Below are 20,675 nucleotides of genomic sequence, written 5' to 3'. Positions count from 1 at the left end.
ACTAAAATTGAAATGAAAATGGAAAATAGAAAAATAAACACCGATTCAAAATAATAATGAAAACTATAATTCAATACTAAAATAACATTGCTCTTAAAACATTTTCAGTCTGCAGTATTTCAATGCCTTTATAAAGCTAAAAGAAAAAATAAGATGAAAAACAAAACTAAAAAAAAAAAAAAGGAAATGTTGCCTTGGCAACTAATTGAAAGGACATTCCTTTAAGACACTAGATCTGGGATTTACGGAAAGTAGACAAGTGGGTTTTGCTCTAAGATCAGGGGCCTCATTTATAACCGTTGCGTACACACAAAACCTGGCCTGAAAGAGGCGTACGCCACTTCCTACGCAAAAGGTGGGATTTATAAAAACAAACTTGACGGGAAAATTTGCGTACCTGCAGGCAAACTCTGACCCATGCATATGAACTCTCTTTCCAGGAGTGAGAAAATTAATGAAGTAAACAACGATTTTAAACTCTGTTTTCATGTCGATATACACATTTACATTAAATACATTTATTCATTTAGCTGACGCTTTTATCCAAAGCGACTTACAATTGCTATATATGTCAGAGGTCGCACACCTCTGGAGCAACTAGGGGTTAAGTGTCTTGCTCAGGGACACATTGGTGTCTCACAGTGGATTCGAACCCTGGTCTCTCACACCAATGGCATGTGTCTTATCCACTGCGCCATCACCACCCCATATATATTCCACGCTCATAATGTAAATAAGCACTGAAATTACATGAAGTCATTATGCAGAAGTTAAACAAAAATTAGGCTATATGAATTTGACACATTTGTAGTGGATGCGGTTGATCACTTTTCCTGTGGCACGCTGTTTTAATGACAGCGAGGAGTGCTATAGGTGCACAATAATTCATCTTTAAACTGCAATCTCATGTTATGAGAAATTATTTTTAGTGAGAACAAGGATCAATGATGCGCACTTACTTCGATATTATGGCAGACACTGCTGGATACCCAGTGGTCGAACGGTCCATTGTCCTGTTTGAATAGGTCCAGTGATAATAACTTACGTGTTAATATCATGTGAAGACATCTCCACAACATTATGAAAAATACCACTGTATTTGAAGGATACAACTGGAAGTAAACAGTAAGATTTGCACGTTTCATTTTAAAAATGTCAGTGACGTGCCGAGTCAAACAATTGTATTGACACTGCAATACATATAGGCCTATCTGTTTCTACTAAAAATAGCCAGTGTAAAAGAGTGAGATCAACTTTATTCTTTATAACTTTAAAACTTTATTCTAGAATATTTATTTGATAACTATTTTAAACCGTTTTGATTTTTATGAATATTTTGATATATTTTTTCTAAACCATAACAAGGATATTGGATGACATTTAGCAACAAAAAATTAAAAATAAAATAATGTTTGGCACAAATGGCATTTATAGTCCGTATCATATTTCCTTAATGTCTTGTACCTTTGACGGTGTTAAACATGGTGTCCCGTGGATGGGAATATGCATGGAAATGATATGCAGATGAGGTTATGCATAGTAAAACTAGGCGTTGTAAGCTCCATATATGGTGATTTTGGGGAGGAGTCAGGGTGGAGATGCACGTACGCACAATCTTCCTCTAACTGGGATTTATAAAGGGATTTTTGCTCCGGTTCCGGTTACGTTTTATAAATCTGAAAACTTTTGTGCGTATGCAAAATCGAGCTTTTGTGCCTACGTACACTTTTAGGATGAAATCTACAGAGACTTTTATAAATGAGGCCCCAGGACCTTTGGTTTATGTGCTTCTGACAGGTCTTGATGTTGAGGCTACAAGGTTAGAGCTCCAGTCTCGGTGTCTTGCACATGAACAAACTTGATGTTTATTAACTGATTGACTCTTTGATGTCTGCAGGAAGTTTTGGCCAGAGGAGTTCTGCTGCCTTTAATTAACCAGCTGAGTGACCCTGATTACATCAACCAGTTCATCATCTGGATGGTGAGACCTGCTCGGTTCTTACAGTCCAAGAGCATGTCATGAATTACCTTTTACCTAAGAAGTTTCGCCTGTGTGTTTAGATTCGTGACTCCAGCTGTAACTACGAGGCCTTCTTGAACATCTTAAAGCTGACAGACAAAGTGGCCGAGCTGGAGGCCGTCAAAGACAAAGTCCTGGAGGAGCTTCAGTACCTCCGATCTCTGGACACGGGAGCAGACGGTACACGCGTTCTCTCATGTTTACACGCATACGCTTAAGCGTTACGTGTTTTTTTTTATTCGGCTGGACAATAAGCAATGAATTCTGGGGTTTGTTTTGGAAAATTTGAGCGCAAGTTCAAGGCTTTATAACAACAAACACTGTTTACTCTTCATTTTCTCTCTCTCCACACTCACAGATATCAACTTCATAAAGAATCAAATCAATAGTTTGCTCTTTGTGAAGAAAGTCTGTGAAACACGGATACAACGGCTACAATCAGGGAAGGTACACAAATCTCTCCTGTTTCATTCACATTTGCTTTCTTATAATACATGAATATTCATTAAAAACATATATTTGTTAGGAATTAAAATTGATTTTCAATAATGATCCATTTAGCATTAAGAATAGTGTAAATGAAACATGTGAAATAATTCCTCTTAATCAGGGTTAACTGAAACTAAAGTCATTATGAACATTTTCATTTCTTGAAATAAAACTGAACTGAAAAAAACTAAACAAAAAACTATATTTTAGCTGGTTGCCGAGGCAGCATTTCTCATTTTAATTTTATTTAACTTGATGTACTTTTAATAACTAAAACTGAAATATAAATTAATAAAAGCTATACAGTGTATAATGCACAACAAAATTGCTAACACTTTAAAATGAAAATGGTAATTCAAGATATTAATAAAAAGTAATAGTATCTAAATAAGAATGTATAACAAATTTATAATTCAATTATAAATGTTGTTATAATTTATATAAATAAAATGTTAATTGTAGTATATAAGTTATATTAATTATCAGTTAATTATTACAGAAAATTATACAGACAATATCATTAAATAATATTATTAATAAGTATATTTTTGGAAAATATAATTATTATTATTCATAACAGTATTATATTATTACAAGCAGTTATTTATTGTATTTTCTGTTTGTAACTGTTTTTCAAAAACATTATAAAATACATAATAAAATCGATTTATTGTACTTTTAATAAAATAATTTCAGGTTTTAACAGCAATCAATCAGGTGTCTGACAATTAACATTTCACCTGACAAAATGACTTTTTTACACGATTTGGTTGTTTTGTTTTTTTTCTGAACAGGAAGTTGACGCATTGAAACTCGCAGCTAATTTTGGGAAGCTGTGTGTGATTCCGTTGGAACATATATTAGTGCACAACATCGCACTGCAGTTCTTCATGGGTGAGTCGAGGCGGATGCACAATATCTTTAGATATCTTTCCTCAATACATTTAATCTCTCTCTGTCTCTAGACTACATGCAGCCCATGGGCGGTCAGGCGATCCTGTTCTTCTGGCTGACGGTGGAGGGCTATCGGGTCACGGCCCAGCAGCAACTGGAGGTCTTACAGAGCAGCCAGAGAGACGGGAAGAGGCAGAGCAGCCAGACCACCAAAGGCCTGCTGAGAGCCGCTGCGCTCGGCGTCTACGACCAGTACCTGTCTGAGAAGGTGAGAGGATTGAGATTACTGGTAAGAATGAGGAAAAGGTCCATGAAGTGATGTTTGACAGGTTTATTTCCACTCAGGCCTCTCCTAGGGTACAGGTGGACGAAGCGTCTGTAACCAGACTGGCTCAGAAACTCAACAAAGAAGATCCCACACCTGAGATATTTGATGAAATCCAGAAAAAGGTAATGACTGATGTTTCATTGAGCATATATGTGACCCTGGACCACAAAATCGGTCATAAGGGTCAATTTTTGGAAATCAAGGTTTATACCTCATCTGACAGCTGTTTTTTTTTTTTTTTAGGATAGGACAATATTTAGCTGAGATACAACTATTTGAAAATCTAGAATCTGAGGGTGCAAAGAAATCAAAATCTTGAGAAAATCACTTTTAAAGTTGTCCAAATTGTTCTTAGCAATGCAAAGTTCTCTGATCACAGCGATAAATTACATTTTAACATATATTCACGTAGAAAACAGTTATTTTAAATGGTAAAATATTTTTGATCAAATAAATGCAGACTTGGTGAGCAAAAGAGACCAATCTAAAACTTTTGAACAGTGGTGTATACAAGTGTAATTTGAGATTTTTGATGGTTTATCGTGCAGACCTGTTTTGACCAATATAACCATTAAAAAGCCCACTATATTCGCTCTCTGTGTTCCTCAGGTGTATGATATGATGTTGCGGGATGAGAGGTTTTACCCATCGTTTAAGCAGCACCCATTGTACGTGCGTATGCTGGCCGAGCTGGACATGCTGAAAGAGCCCAGTTTCAGGGGGTCAGAAGACGGGGACGGAGGTGACAAACACACAGATACCAGATCTGCCATCAATGAGCCTGTTTACACATTATCTCCTAAAATTCATTACTATTTCTCTGTTTCTCCAGAGTCGTTCAATGGGTCTCCAACAGGAAGCATTAATTTAGTATGTCAAATAAAGCTGTTCACATGTAATATTTACACACATCAGGCGTGTTTGAGTGTGTGATTGTTTCTAATGATTGTGTTTTGTAGTCATTAGATGATCTCTGCAGCGGGAGCGTGGATGAGTATGCTCAGCTTCATGCCTTTATCTCTGATACGGGTGAGAGTTTTACCTGCTGTTAACCATTTCAGTAGATAAATACTGTACATTTTTAAAGTCTAGCACTGTGTCCTTACAATGCAGTGTTTTCTGTTTGCTAAAAAGTCATGTTGTTTATTGCTTTTAATGACTAGACAATAGATTAGATCAACATGGTAGAAATGTGGTTAATTGCTTGTGTCTTTATTGCATTATACCAGGTTACAACATGGTGTAACTATTTAAAAAATAATAATTTTCACCTTAATATCAAAAGAAGAAAAAATGCACATTTTGTTATGCTCAAAGATTATTAAAGGGGTCATCGGATGCTTATTTTTAGTGCTGAACTCTTCTCTCTTCCTAGTCATCACTTTTTCTCATTTTCAAGCTTCATTTATTGTTTGTTCTTATTGTGACACTATCATTTCATCAACTTTATTTCTTTATTTTCTTACGTTCATCTTTTTTTCCCTCTGTCCCTCTGTCGCTTTGTCTTGTTGTCTCTGCTGTGTGTCTTTCTTCTGGTTCTCGTTCTCTTTCCCCCTGCCATCGTTTCCATCGCTCCCGCCTCTCTCTCCCGGTGTGCTATAGCTGATGCTTTTCTAAACCAACTTCCTGTGGCAGGCGTGTGTAATGATCACGGGAAGACGTATGCTCTCTATACCATCACCGTCATACGCAAGAACTCGGACGGCAGCGAGGACGTCTGGAAGACTTACCGCCGCTACAGCGATTTCCACGACTTCCACATGCGCATCACAGAGCAGGTGAGACAGATTTACCCTTTAATGAACATCACACGTCAACCATCAGATCTGTTTGTTGTACTGACTTTAAGTTATGCAGATTTTATACTGTTTTTCTTTATAATAGTAAAAGGAAAAGAAATTAAAATCTTCATATCTTAAAGGCAGCACAACTTAGATAAACATGGTAGAAATGTAGTCGGAAATCACTTGTCTTTTATAAAATTTTTGCTTTATTGGGCTGTCTTTATTGCGATACATTGGTGTTTAACACATTTTACCATGTTTAAAAACACAAAAAAAAGAAAATGTGAAAAATGTCTGGATTAAAAAACCAATACAAGCCACATCGATATGTATATATTTTGAGATGAGATTAAATTCTGGAAAAAATCAAATAAATATATATTAATAAAATATCTATATTTGTTGTTGTGTGTATGTTTTGTCAAAATTGTCAAAAATGTATATATCTAGGTAGTTTGTTGTACTGCCTTTAAATTATAATTTGTTTTTTTTTTTTAGTAGATTTTATTTTCTATAAGAAAAAAAAAGTATTATTATTATTTACTATAGTAGAAATTGTAATTTAAAATCTGCATATTTTAAAAACAGTACAAGAAACTACACTGATGCATAAATTCTTCACTTTTTCCCCCCTTAATGAGATTTGGCAGAAAATATGCTTATGTTACAAATAATGTCATAATTTTACCCCACCACTCATTTTAAAAATGTAAGAAATAAATGTTCTTACAAAGGGTTTTTTGCTTTAAAAAAAAAAAAACGTGTGTGTGTTTTTGTTTTTATATTCCGGTGGGGACTTAAACCTGAATACACACAGACTCATGGGGACTTGTGTCATGGTGGGGACCTAAATTGAGGTCCCCACGGGTAAACAAGCTTATAAATCACACAGAATTAAGTTTTTTGAAAATCTAAAAATGCAAAAAGTCTCCTGTGAGGGCTAAGTAAGGTGTAGGGCAATAGAATATACGGTCTGTACAGTAGAAAACCATTACGCCGATGGAAGTCCCCACAAGGATAGCGAAACAAGTGTGTGTGTGTGTGTGTGTATGCATGTTAAATGCTTTTTTTAACATTATGGTTATGATAAATTTCAGCGTCTTCATTTTCTTTAAGCAAAATAGGTATTTTAATTATTATTATTATCATTAGTATTATTATTTAATTTCTGGGTGTTCAGCAATATTGGTAATTGAAATCACCATTAATTATTAGCCAAATTAGTTGACATTTTTATTACGCAAATATGCAAAGCCGAGTCCTGGATGTGCCTAAATATTTTGGCTGAACACACTCTGATCTAATTGGACTTGATAGATGTGATTTTTCTAACCCATGTGTCTCGTCTTTAGTTTGAGAGCCTTGGTCCAATTCTCAAGCTTCCTGGCAAAAAGACCTTTAACAACATGGACAGGGAGTTTTTGGAGAAGAGGAAGAAGGACCTGAACGCTTATTTGCAGGTGGGTCAGATCAGGACGGGTGTTTATTTTGGGTTCTGCTGGCTCAGGTGTGCTGAGAGCTGAATTTGTCTTACAGCTGCTGTTGAATCCTGAGATGGTGAAGGGCTGTCCCGTGCTGATCCCCTACGTCTATGACTTCCTGGAGAACAAAGCCTACAGCAAGGGCAAAGGAGATTTTGCACGCAAGGTGAGAAATACCACATACACAAAATGTTTAATATGATCAGTGAAGGTGTTTCATGTCCAGCAGGGTGGGAGGTTTAGCTCATAAAATTATATCTTGGTATAAAACAATCAAGGCATTCACTAAATTTTCAATAAATGACATTAAATCATTTTTATTTATATGCTCCAACATAAATAATAATAATAAAATATTAATGTTTAATGGTTTTAAAAGAAGTCTCTTCTGCTCACCAAGGCTGCATTTATTTGATCAGAAATACAGTAAAATTGTGTTAAATGTTAAAATGTAATTTATTGCTGTGATCAAAGTTGAATTTTCAGCATCATTCTTCCAGTCTTCAGAGTCACGTGATCCTTCAGAAATCATTCTAATATGCTGATTTGATGTTCAAGAAACATTTCTGATTATTAATGTTGATAACCGTTGTGCTGCCCAATTTTTTTGTAGAAACTGTGAAAACTTTTTTTTTTTGCATTCTTTGATGAATAGAAACTTCAATAGAAAAGCTTTTATCTGAAATATAATCTTTTGTATTATAAATATCTTTACTGTCGTTTTTGATTAGTTTAATACACCCTTGCTCAATAAAAGTATACATTTCTTAAAAAAAAAAAAAAATCATATTGACCCCAAACTTCTGAAACAGTGTATAAACTTTTTTTAATGCTTGTAAAATAAAACATGGAGAGTTCCAATCTAATCATTAAATCTATGCACTGAAACAAAAATCCCTAATAAAATTATATGACACCCCATTGATTTTATCTAACAAACTGTGCTACTACGGGACACCCTTTTGGTAGACAGATGGATAGATAGATAGAGAGACCGACAGACTGAAGGGGCGTTCACACAAACAGCGATTTGCAGTGGCGAAGTTAGTGAAAGTTTATTCGTTTTTAATGAGAGTTGGCATTTCAGGACAACCTGAGGAATAGAAAAAGTTGAGCAGGTTTATCTTTAATTAGCAACAGCAAAGACACGATCCGAATACTGCAGTTCAGTAGGAACAGTGATGAAATCGCTGTGAGCGTGAACGCACCTCCATGTGTTACTCCAGAGGGGCAGCGGCGTAGAGTTGTTGTCTGCTTGGATTCGCCGTTTTTGTAAACTTGTCCTGTGCTCTGGACTTGGACAGATGGACACATTTGTGAATCCTCTCCGGAGCTCCATGCGGAATGTGTCCAATGCCGTGAAGTCCCTGCCGGACAGCCTGGCTGAGGGAGTGTCCAAAGTCTCGGCGGACATGGGCCGCATGTCCGAGAAACTTGGCCAGGATATTAAACAGTCCATATTTAAGGTAGAGCACGTCTGGAGAATCTCAGAGCACAGCGAGAAATGCGCAACAGACCAGAGACCTGCCAAACTGGACTCTTTGCATGTTGGCTGTTTGTGTTGCCTGTTTTTATGTAACTGGGAAACTTAGTCTGTGCCGTTTGTCTATCATTTCACATGCATGCGCAGGCATGTAGGCGAAATATTTGCACTCAAATGCCATTACTTTACGAATGCATGTCATTGACTCAGATGTGTCTGATCCACAGGTGCCTCCTTTAATCGCAAAGTCTGACATCGATCCCGAACACTGCCGCGTCTCGGCCCAGCTGGACGACAATGTGAGTCAACATCAAATCAAACTTGGCCAAATCGCTCTTGTTGCTTTTAGTGCTGATAAATAATGTTATTTTAATAATTGTAATAAGCAATTCTAGAACAAGCTTTATGGTATAATGTTTAAAAACATGCATAAGTATTAGTGTTGTAATTTTTATTTTGCTCTGCAAATTATTATTATTATCATTGTTGTTTATTTTACAGTACAATATTTTTATAAATATACCAATGTATTTATTTTTTTGTTTTTAATTTTAATAATTTAATAAAATATGTATTATTATCAAATACTCTGTTTATTTTACAGTAAAGTATTATTACCATAGTAATTTTTCTTGTTTTTATTATACTATTTATTTATTATAATAATAGTGTTATAACTATAATGTTTTTATTTTTCATTTTATAATTTAATAAAATTGTATTATCATTATTATTAAATACAGATTTTTTTTTTTTTACAGTACAATAGTATTTTAACATCATAATGTATTTCTTTGTGATTTTAAAATGGTATACTTTCATAAAATTATCAAATTAATTTAATATTTATTGTAATAGTGTTATTACCATAGTAAAAAAAATATATATTTTATTAAAAGCAGTAAAATTGTGAAATATTCCAGTTTCAAATAGCTGTTTTCTATGTGAATGTGTTAAAATGTAATTTATTTCTGTGATCAAAGCTGTATTTTCTTCATCATTACTCCAGTCTTCAGTGTCACATGATCTTCAGAAATCACTCTAATATACTGATTTACTGCTCAAGAAACATTTCTGATTATTATTCATGTTGAAAACAGTTGTGCTGCTCAATATTTTTGTGGAAACTGATTCATTTTTCTGGATTCTCTGATGAATAGAAAGTAAAAAAAAAACGGCTTTTATTTGAAAAAATTTTTTTGTAACATTATAAATGTCTTTACTGTCGCTTTTGTTCAGTTTAAAGCATCCTTGCTGAATAAAATTATTAATTTCTTTACAAAAAAATCATATTTACCCCAAACTTCTGAAACAATAGTGTATTTTTGCAAAAAAAAAAACTTTTTTAATGCTTGTAAAATAAAACATGGAGACTTCTCTAAACTTTTTTTTTTTTAGCAATAATGCAATATTCTAATTTATTTAAGATTTATTGTAATATTGTTATTACCATAGTAATTATTATAATAGATTTTTCATTTAATAATTTTATTAAAATAATAATATTTATTATTTTCATCATCATTATTCTGAAATACAGATTATTTTTTACAGTAAAATTGTATTTTACCCTAATAATGTATTTCTTTATTAATTTTTAGTTTGTATAATTTAAGGAAATAATAATTATATTATAACAAATAATTAGCTTGAAATAATTTATCTAATTAACTTGCTATTGTTTCAGTGATTCTGAGTGATAATTCAATGCGATTTTAATCGCAGTTTAATAACGTTGTGTTGATGAACAGGTGGATGATAATATTCCCCTGAGGGTGATGTTGCTGCTGATGGACGAGGTGTTTGATCTGAAGGAGAGAAATCAGTGGCTGCGCAGAAACATCAAAAACCTCCTACAGCAGCTCATCAAAGCCACGTATGGAGACACTATTAACAGGTGCGACAGAGACACGCGCATTGAGTCGCATGCGGTTTCATTTCTGCTTTGTTCAAAGCTGAACTTGTTTTTGAAAATGTTTTTGCTTCATTGCAGGAAAATTGTGGATCACGTCGACTACATGACCTCGCCTGAGCAAGTGTCTGATTATGTTAAGAGATTCAGGTGATGATTTTATGCATACTGACTGTTTTTTGCATGTATGTGATTCTGGTTTGTCTTCTGACTGGATTTTTTTGACCCTTGCAGAGACTCTTACTGGCCAAATGGGATCCTCGCCGAGACGCCACCCCGCAGAGACAAAAGCTTACGCATGAGGACGCGAGTCGCTGCCAAGACCACACTCCTGGGCATCATGCCAGGTACACACACACACACACATTACAGCCTGAATCTTATAACACTGAATATACAGACATTTATGTGCACTCACAGCACAGACTATCTGCAAAATCTGTAGTTATTCTGCAGATGGCACTCTTATTGTTAGCTATATATGTATTTTCAAATAAGCCAATATTTTCAATCTCCTCTGCCCGCCAAAGCTGCATTTATTTGAATAAAAATACAGTAAAAACAGTAACATTGTGAAATATTATTACAATTTAAAGTAGCAGTTTTCTATGTGAATATATTTTAAAATGTAATTAATTTCTGTGATGCGCAGCTGAATTTTCAGCATCATTACTCCAGTCTTCAGTGTCACATGACCCTTCAGAAATGTTTCTAATATGCGCTGATCAAGAATTTCAACATTTCTGATTATCAGTGTTGAAAACAGTTGTACTGCTAAATATTTTTATTGAAACTGTAAAAGGTTTTATTTTCAGAATTCTTTGATAAATAGAAAGTGTTGTCTTATGTAATATTATAAATATCTTTGCTGTCACTTTTGACCAAATTAATGTGTCCTTGTAGAATAAAGGTATTAATTTATATAAAAATAAAAGCCTAAAGACCCCACAATTTTTTATGATAGTATGTATATAATAATATATAAATATATAGTACCACGGTTATTAACTAAAACCATAAAAAATATATTTAAAACAAAAATAATAAAAACATTGAAATGTAATTTTTTACAGCTGATGGCCAAGGAAACATTTCTGATTTATTTAGTTTAACTTGATGTACTAAAATAAGTACATAGACATAAATATAAAATATTAAGCTGCTTTGAATCTAAGAGCGCTATACAAATAAATTTAACATGACTTGAAATTTTGACTCCCATCAGATGAGTTGAAGCACATCATTGGGGCAGAAACCACACGCAAGGGCATCCTTCGCGTCTTTGACATGTTCCAGCACCAACCGCTGAACCGCCGGCTGGCCTGCGTCTTTCTGGAGGGCTTCCTGGAGACCTTGTTTCCTCAGTACAAGTTCCCCGAGCTGTTCGTCAAGCTCCACTCGCGCTCGCCGCGCGTGCTCAGATATTCACAGAAATTGCGCAGCTTGCACAAGAGGTGACAGACGGACACTACTCCCGCCGACGCAGAGGGGGGAGGAGGAGCCAGCAGCCGCCCGCCGCGACAGAGCCGCCCTAACGGTGGCAAACGCTCGAGAACACACCTCCCTCTTAGTGCCTCATGGCTGTTCTCGTTTAAAGCACTGTATTGACACGGCCGTAGCATAGAGGATTCATCTTATCATCGTGAAGCGTTCGGTCACGTCTGAACCACTACGAAAGACTGCAGAGCCCGAGCACCGAGCCATCGCTCTTTCCGTTTGCTGTGCATTTCTGATCTGATGTTTTGAATGACACTGTAGATATATATGATTTGTTTGGTTTATTTGGGTTTGTTTTGTATTTGGCATTGGTCGCCTCATCGTCAGTACTGTACGGTGAAGGAAATCCGACCGAAGCAACCTATGCACCTTAACACTCATTACAAGCAGAACCATGTGAGGAGGGTCGGCAGCGATGTTTCATGATCGTTTTGTGGCACTGAAACTGAAAGAGGTGTAATGTTATCCTGCCAGCCAATGGGTTGCATGAAGTGGGTGGGGATTAAAACAGGTCATGCCCCCCTGCCTTTTGCTTATATGTAATAATTAGGCTAACCTAAAAATTACTTCAAGGAATAGTTCAGGCAAAAATGAAAAAAAAAAAAACCCTCAGACCATCCATGATGTAGATTTTCTTCATAAGATTTGGAGAAATGCAGCATTGCATTACTTGCTCACCAATAGATCCTGAGTGGGTGCCGTCAGAATGAGTCCAAACAGCTGATAAAAACATCACAATAATCCACATCACTCCAGTCCATTAATTAACATCTTGTTTGTAAGACGCATTTCATAACAACGCTTCCTCCAGTGAAAAAGGCCATCTCCTGTTGTCTCTCTCATCAAAATTCACCCACATATTTGTTTAGAACTCATGATTTGCTTTGGATTGATTTGTTAAACGGCGCTTGATCTGTGCATATTTCTCTCCTGATTCAAACCAGACCACTTTTTCACTGGAGGAAGCGTTATAACGGATTATGGACTCGTGTTTTAGTCGGAAGCAATGGTTTGAAGTTGAAAACGTCTTAATGATAGATTTGTTTCATATAAACATGCAGCTTTTCTCTTCTTAAGACATTAATTAATGGACTAGAGTGGTGTGGATTATTGTGATGTTTTTATCAGCTGTTTGGACTCTCATTCTGACGGCACCCATTCACTGCAGAGCATCCATTGGTGAGCAAGTGATGCAATGCTACATTTCTCCAAATCTGTGATACAAACTCATAAACGGCCTGAGGATGAGTGAATTTTCAGCAAATTTTCATTTTTGGTTGAACTATTCCTTTAATGATTATCTAAAGCCATCTAAATCAAAATCAAAGCGGACAGAAATGGTGGAATTGAAGCGTATATTTGCATGACCGTCTCAGACGGCTACGTGGAGCTCATTGCATACGGAGATATGCTTTAACGAATGTACGTGTTGATGTTTGTGTGCGTCCTGTTTTTATAACTCAATCCAGTGGAGGGTCGTGTTTGTGGTTTTTTTAAAAGTACTTTTTAGAATAGCAAGTGTAGCACTAAACTGCAACTGTCTGATGCCGAAGACCGTTTCAGCGTGAGATATAGATTCAGCCTTAAACACAAGACCAAGAGACGTGTGTTTAGACGTAGCTTTCACACTCGTACACACGCACTCTAAAGAGACATTGACTGTCCAAATCTCGTTTTCAATCAGAGAATATGTAATTAGTTTTTGTGCAATATATTTCTTTAATGCATGTTATATAATAATCATATATGGGATAGTTTTCAATTATATTCGAGTGAAGAATTTCAGAAGCCGAGCCAAAACTACAGGAAACTCTTCAAAACCACCGAAACATTCCGTTGTTGTAAATGGCTTATTTTAAAGGACTTGTTTTATAAGTCTGGCTTTTTAATGCTTGTGTTGGGGATGGTTTTTTGTTTGTTTGTTTGTTTTTAATGTTTCGTCGCTCCTGCTGCTTTCTTGATGGATTTTGGTGCGTTTTGCTTTTAGGAAACGAGTGAAAGCACATTGTAGGTGAAGACACAAAAGACGCTGCCGCGGTCAGAGGTCGTCTGGCGTTGGAGCACAGATCTTAAACACTCTTTATTACTGTTAAACACTCTCCAGTCACATTTGTGATATCTGCACATTACAAGAACATGTATGGGTCATATTTCACCCCAAACGTTTTTCTTTTGTTTTTTTTGCATTGACATGCTTTTTAACCCCTTAACTGTCATCAACTGTGATTAAAAAACTTTTTTTTATAATTACTGTAATGTGAAAAAAAATCTATAAAAAATTATTTTAATTATAAAATTAATTATAATTATAAAAAAATATTTAATATTTTATATGATCATTATTATTCATTTTTATGTATACTATGCATAAAAATAATGTTATTTAAATTATAACAAATAATTTAATCATTATTGTAATGTAAACTGAAATACAAATAAATCATGCTTGTTATGTAATAATTATGTTCTTTGGTTTTAGTAATGAGAATTGGGAAGAAAAATCATGGGCAAGAAAGTGTTTTCATTCCATTGTCTGTGCAAACATATAATTTATTTATTTTGATTTTGGAGCAAAATATGACCTGTATATGTTCTTTGGTCTCAGGTTTCATTAGATTGATGCTTGAGACCTGGTTCAGATCAGCAGAAATTGATGCGAATAGATGAGAACTCATAAATAAAATAAAAATAGCACTTGAACTCTTGTTTTGTGGCTGTTTGCTGTGATTGACCAGCAGTTTTATTCCTGTGATTTGCCTTTTTGTGGTCTTTCTCTACTGTGATTGGCTGGCACTGAGAAGCTAAACTCTGCTGTGATTGGCTGAGTCACACAGGAGCAACTTCCCATTTAGATCCACCAAATGGTCCATACAGATTTCCTGAATCCCCATACGTATGAATCTATGAACATGAACTGTGCATATTAGTGTATAGTATCTGTCAGCGGTGTGCCTAAATGTACTGTCAATTATATTTTCTTATTTTTCTTTAACAAAGTCGATTTGAATGTCACAGTCGTTTTAATACACTGAAAGGGACTCTAAAGGAGTAGAGTGTTTGCATTATGCTTCTAAAACCTTCATTTTGAGCAGCTTTACTCAGTATAACACTAATAAAATTAACTCCAACTCACTGCCCTATTCAGAGTGCTGTCATTTACTGTCTGTGAATGAATGAATGCTGTCTGACAGATTCAAATAAAGCCTGTTTGATCAGGAATTAAGTGACATTTTTAATAAATGCAACAATTTTGGCTGTTACTGTACTTGTAAAATGAAATCACATCAAATTAAAATGCTACATCTGACAAATATCCTCCAATATACAATATTTATCATGTTCTCTTACTCCATCACAGCCACAAAAACTTTGATAAACACTGGGGGGGCGCCATATACTTAATAACTTAAATTAAATGAAAATTTTGATTAGACGACTCTTATTTTATTCCTGATGAAGCGAGAAGGCAGAATGGATGAAGCGGGTAAGTTTTTACTTTATTAAAGAGAACATGAGAAATACGAGCTGACGTTCAATCATAAGATTTATCAGAAGAGAGTGAATTAATAGTAGATTTTATACATCCATTTGAAAACTAATGGAGGGGTTATAACGCTGAAACACGATATTAAGATACAATCGAGTGCGGTTACATCAACTTTTGCTTAATTTTAAATGCATTTAAATGTGCGTTAATGTGTTTGGTCACCAGATTGACTACCATTTGAATCATTTTTGCATTTTACAGTTAATTTTAATTGATCCTCAGTTAATAAAAAATGTAGGCTAAAAGTATTCAGTGTTGTAAATACAGCTTAACCACTGATTTCTAGTTGTGTCCTCTTTTTTTTTTTTTTTTTTTGTAGTTGGAAGAATTTAGTTGTTATAATGAAATTGTTATAATCTGATTATTTTGTCAACAACACCCCATGCTTTAGATTAGATTAGATTAGATTCAACTTTATTGTCATTTATGCAGAGTACAAGTACAGAGCTAATGAAATGCAGTTAGCATCTAACCAGAAGTGCAAGAATATAGTGTTTTATATACATATAAGTGCAGAGTAAGTGAAGATATGATTTACAGAATGTACAGTGGAATTGCTATATACAGTATTGAGCAGAGTATATACAGAATATAAATAGGAATGCAATGTAGGGATTGTATGTACATTATGAACAGAGCAATGTAGATTATATAGATTACAGATTATATATACACATTATGAACAGCAGAAACGTGAGAACAGTGGTAATAAATAAATACAGCTGGATGAGTGTGCAAAGTATTGATAGAACAATGTATTCTATGCAAAATAGCAGTAGTGCAATATTTTATAGAAATAGTTTACTGTGCTTTGTACAGTAACAACAATTTTTATATAAATACTTTTTTCTCACTTAGGCCTGTGTAATTGTGCATATGCAGAAAGTCAGTGAGACGAGTCCGCTGTGCCAATATTTGCAATTGCAAGCTTTATTAAAGAAAAAAAGCATGTACACACTATGCTAGAATTTTATTGAATTTTTTCTCAGGATATGATGATAGAAGAGTATTACTCAGAATTGCTTTGACAAACGTCTCATCTTACAGACAGATGAAATGCTGTTCTGACTAAAGAAGGCTGTTCTCTGGTCGTATATTAAAATTACATGCAGTTATTGTAAAAAACCTTTACTTGTTTGCCCCAGTTGTCGTTTAAGAATGTTTGTAACTCCTGCAGGCTCTTAGGACGAGTCTCTACATCGTTATTTATTTTGTTCTCAGCCCAGTCAGCTTTGGAGAGCATTGAGTTTCCTGAACTGATGCGGCAGCAAAAAGCCATCCACTTGTGAGAGGGAATGTTCACTCCTTCATTCAGTGCACGTTGGCCAGGCAAAGCTCCAGTCAACACGTAGGCCAAGATCTTATTTTTGTCCTTCGGGTCACGACAGTTTTTATCCATCATATCTTTAATGTCTTGTTCTTTGCGAATCCAAATGCCGTTCTCTAAGTTGTTCTTCTGTGGAATGCTGTTGGTGAGAGTGAATGTAGACTTGGCCGTTTCTCTATCAGCTGCATAACGGACTGGAAATAAGTGCCCGGGACTGACTTGTTGATTGTTATTGTAGTAGTCTCCAGTTATCGCCTGATGGACGAATGGCTCACGGATCTCAGCACCTACAGGTTCAAGCTAAAGAACAAATAATAATAAAAGAATAATAAAACAACTATTCTGCTTTATATACAAGCTAGCAAACATATGAAGCGTTTCCATTTTTGAGTCATTGTAAGAAACATTACCTGTGACTCGATCATCCAGGGAATCTTAGTTACTTCCTTGTATTCTTGTACTCCGGTGTATTTGTAAGCTGAGAAAAGAGGGGTCTTCCTTGTTGTGTCATAGAGGGTTACATATTTTACACTGTTCTCATATCGTTGACAGATTAATTTATAATTACTGAACTGTGCAGCTGAATCCTTCAGAATGCCAGGGATAACCGGAGGCGTTTTATGGAAGAAAAAGTCACCACATTTACTGAATTTGTCTACAAGTTCAGATGTGATGCATGAAAAACCCAGAGCCAGCAGCAGCACAGAGACGCTTGCGATAAACAGCCCCATCTTCCCTTCAGAAGAGAATGTAGTTTTATGTGTCTCTGTTTGGACTTAAATGCCTCTCTCTAACACACAAACCTTGTTTTGCCGCAGGAACATTAACCCTCTTTCACACCTACAGTCTCCCAACTCTAAATTTTGTAAACTCAAGTTTCACTTTCTGAGAAACTGTCAGCAAACACAATTTGAGTGTTAACCCTCAGACTGTCGACCTCTCTGTTTTCTTTCACACCTTCTGACCTGTGAAACGGCCAAAAAATAAATACATACAGTACATACATGCATGCATAAAAATCTGGTGCTTTTCATGGTTAGTATCCAGGGATTGAAATTAACTTTTTCACTCACCAGCCAATTTGGCTACTAATTTTTTAAGTTACCGGCCATTCATAACTTCTTCTAGCCAAAAAAAAAAGGAAAAGAAAAGAAAAGGGAAATAAACCAACAGCTTGAGGCTCTCTACACTGGACGTGACAAAGCGACTGTTGCAAATCATTTTGTGTCAGTACTAGGGGTGTGCGATATTGACAAAAAAAAAAATAAAAGAAATATATCTCAATATTTTCTGGGATTGTATCGATAAAGGTAATTAGACAATATTTTGCTGAGTGTGTTATTGTGCTGATATCTTACGGACTACTGTGGACAGCTGACTCCTAATGTTTTTGATATTCTTGAGTCAAATTCTTACATTTAATCAGTCAATTATAATAATAATACATTTAGGCAGTTACTAAACAAATGAAATCAGTATCAAGAAAATTCATCTTTACAGAAGATGCATCTGAAGTGGCATTTAGATGTATTTACACGTGTTAATGCAGCTTAGAGGGACATGGAATGCTTTAACCTGCCGTTACAAATGCATAAATAATGTTTTGATATTTGAAACATGAAATGTTGAATATTGATATTTGAAATTATTTAAAAAATGAAAAGATACTTTAAAATGTTAAATTAAAACCGCCAGTAGGTGTCAGCAAGTCACTGAGTCGTTGCGATTGAACCGAATCATTTAAACGATTGACAACAAAACACCATCGTGTTGCTCAGAGACACAAAACAGCGCTGTGGCTGTGTTTGGAATGGTTTTTTTGTTGTTGGCGAAATAGCACAAAAACAGCCAATATGGTGTCTAAAACGCAAGTCTCGTGATATTAACTTATTAAGTATAACTCGTTTGAAGTTATGGTGCTGCGTATAACATTATCTAGAGAAACACGTGTTCGTGATAAATCCCCTGTGATGTTTGTACTGGCTACTGTATACAGGCCACCAGGGCAGACTTTATTAAAGAATTTGCTGATTTTCTATCTGAGTTAGTACTGGCTGCAGATAAAGTCTTAATTGTTGGCGATTTTAATATCCATGTCGATAATGAAAAAGATGCATTAGGATCAGCATTGATAGACATTCTGAACTCTATTGGGGTTAGACAACACGTTTCCGGACCTACTCATTGTCGAAATCATACTCTAGATTTAATACTGTCACATGGAATTGATGTTAGTGGTGTTGAAATTCTGCAGCAAAGTGATGATATCTCAGATCATTATCTAGTCTTGTGTAAACTCCATATAGCTAAAACTGTAAATTCTACTCCTTGTTACAAGTATGGTAGAACCATCACCTCTACCACAAAAGACTGCTTTGTAAGTAATCTTCCTGATTTATCTCAATTCCTCAGAATATCCAACAGCGCAGAAAAACTTGATGATGTAACAAACTATGGACTCTCTCTTTTCTAGCACTTTAGAGACAGTTGCTCCTTTATTAAAGAGAGCAGCCCGGAAAATGGAGCGCAGCTGGAGGAAAACAAAACTAGAGGTATTTCGTATAGCCTGGCGGGAAAGTACCCTATCCTACAGAAAAGCATTAAAAACTGCTAGATCTGATTACTTTTCGTCTCTTCTAGAAGAAAACAAACATAACCCCCGGTATTTATTCAATAGAGTCACTAAATTAACGAAAAATAAAGCATCAACAGGTGTTGGCATTTCCCAAAAGCACAGCAGTAATGACTTTATGAACTACTTTACTTCCAGGATCGATACTATCAAAAATAAAATTGTAACCATGTAGCCGTCATCTACAATATCGCATCAGATAGTAATATTGCACTATAGATCCCCTGAGGAACAATTCCACTCATTCTCTACTATAGGAGAGGAAGAATTGTATAAAATTGTTAAATCATCTAAACCAACAACATGTGTGTTCGACCCTATTCCATCTAAACTACTAAAAGAGCTGCTCCCAGAAGTCATAGATCCTCTTTTGACTATTATTATTGGGTGGTTGTTCTGCACGCTTGATCAACAAATTACAGTTGGTCCAAAATGCAGCAGCTAGAGTCCTTACTAGAACCAGGAAGTACGACCATATTAGCCCGGTTCTGTCAACACTGCATTGGCTCCCTATCAAACATCGTGTAGATTTTAAAATCTTGTTAATTACTTATAAAGCCCTGAATAGTTTAGCTCCTCAGTACTTGAGCAAGCTCTTATCACATTATAGTCCTCCACGTCTGCTGCGTTCTCAAAACTCTGGCCATTTGATAATACCTAGAATATCAAAATCGACTGCGGGCGGGAGATCGTTTTCCTATTTAGCACCCAAACTCTGGAACAATCTACCTAATACTGTTCGGGAGGCAGACACACTCTGTCAATTTAAATCTAGATTAAAGACACATTTCTTTACCCTGGCTTACACATAACACACTAATACACTTCTATTATTCAAATCCGTTAAAGGATTGTTAGGCTGTATATATTAGATCATCCGGAACCGGGAACACTCCCCATAACACATTATGTACTCGTTACATCGTAAGAAGAATGGCATCTACGCTAATATTAGTCTGTTTCTATTCCAAATCAGATGGTGGATCAGCACCCAGAGACGACCTCTACAGCCCTGAACGTCAGCGGAGACCAGGACACCGAGATGAGCGCCAGAGACAGATCCCTAGTGAGGACCCCGCCACTTAGACAGCCATCAGGACAGACCACTGGAACATGTTGAGCCCTTACAATCTGACTCTGCTGCAGTTGGAACTGAACTGCTGGTTCGTTTGGCCAGAGGAGAATTGGCCCCCCGACTGAGCCTGGTTTCTCCCAAGGTTTTTTCTCCATTCTGTCACCGATGGAGTTTTGGTTCCTTGCCGCTGTCGCCTCTGGCTTGCT

General features: G+C 35.7%; 2 protein-coding genes across 5 annotated transcripts in view; one reads left to right on the top strand and one right to left on the bottom strand.

Moving 5' to 3' along the window:
* LOC306847671 (sorting nexin-13-like) overlaps positions 1 to 12,481 on the top strand; it is a 34,131-nt gene extending 21,650 nt beyond the window's left edge. Inside the window, exons 9-26 of one of the 4 annotated variants that reach the window (XM_079381763.1) lie at positions 1,898 to 1,981; positions 2,062 to 2,200; positions 2,379 to 2,467; positions 3,304 to 3,403; positions 3,475 to 3,671; positions 3,749 to 3,853; positions 4,341 to 4,473; positions 4,564 to 4,601; positions 4,691 to 4,760; positions 5,367 to 5,509; positions 6,868 to 6,975; positions 7,052 to 7,162; positions 8,301 to 8,462; positions 8,707 to 8,778; positions 10,231 to 10,376; positions 10,473 to 10,541; positions 10,626 to 10,738; positions 11,617 to 12,481. In XM_079381763.1, the coding sequence (XP_079237889.1) occupies positions 1,898 to 1,981; positions 2,062 to 2,200; positions 2,379 to 2,467; positions 3,304 to 3,403; positions 3,475 to 3,671; positions 3,749 to 3,853; positions 4,341 to 4,473; positions 4,564 to 4,601; positions 4,691 to 4,760; positions 5,367 to 5,509; positions 6,868 to 6,975; positions 7,052 to 7,162; positions 8,301 to 8,462; positions 8,707 to 8,778; positions 10,231 to 10,376; positions 10,473 to 10,541; positions 10,626 to 10,738; positions 11,617 to 11,849 (2,112 nt within the window). In that variant the 3' untranslated portion in view covers positions 11,850 to 12,481. Of the gene's footprint in view, positions 1 to 1,897; positions 1,982 to 2,061; positions 2,201 to 2,378; positions 2,468 to 3,303; positions 3,404 to 3,474; positions 3,672 to 3,748; positions 3,854 to 4,340; positions 4,474 to 4,563; positions 4,602 to 4,690; positions 4,761 to 5,333; positions 5,510 to 6,867; positions 6,976 to 7,051; positions 7,163 to 8,300; positions 8,463 to 8,706; positions 8,779 to 10,230; positions 10,377 to 10,472; positions 10,542 to 10,625; positions 10,739 to 11,616 lie in introns of all 4 variants that reach the window. The other 3 variants (XM_079381762.1, XM_079381765.1, XM_079381764.1) reach the window with 3 other exon arrangements.
* Positions 12,482 to 16,342: 3,861 nt separating this feature from the next.
* LOC306847136 (endonuclease domain-containing 1 protein-like) lies at positions 16,343 to 17,506 on the bottom strand. Its single transcript, XM_079380931.1, has 2 exons — positions 17,173 to 17,506; positions 16,343 to 17,062 (listed from the first exon to the last, which is right to left on the bottom strand). The coding sequence occupies exons 1-2, from the start codon at positions 17,491 to 17,493 to the stop codon at positions 16,538 to 16,540; spliced, it is 846 nt and encodes a 281-aa protein (XP_079237057.1). The 5' UTR covers positions 17,494 to 17,506; the 3' UTR covers positions 16,343 to 16,537.
* Positions 17,507 to 20,675: the final 3,169 nt, after the last annotated feature.

Source organism: Barbus barbus, assembly GCF_936440315.1.
Source record: "Barbus barbus genome assembly, chromosome: 27".
Lineage (NCBI taxonomy): Eukaryota > Metazoa > Chordata > Actinopteri > Cypriniformes > Cyprinidae > Barbus > Barbus barbus.
This window is presented reverse-complemented; position numbering and strand designations above follow the sequence as displayed.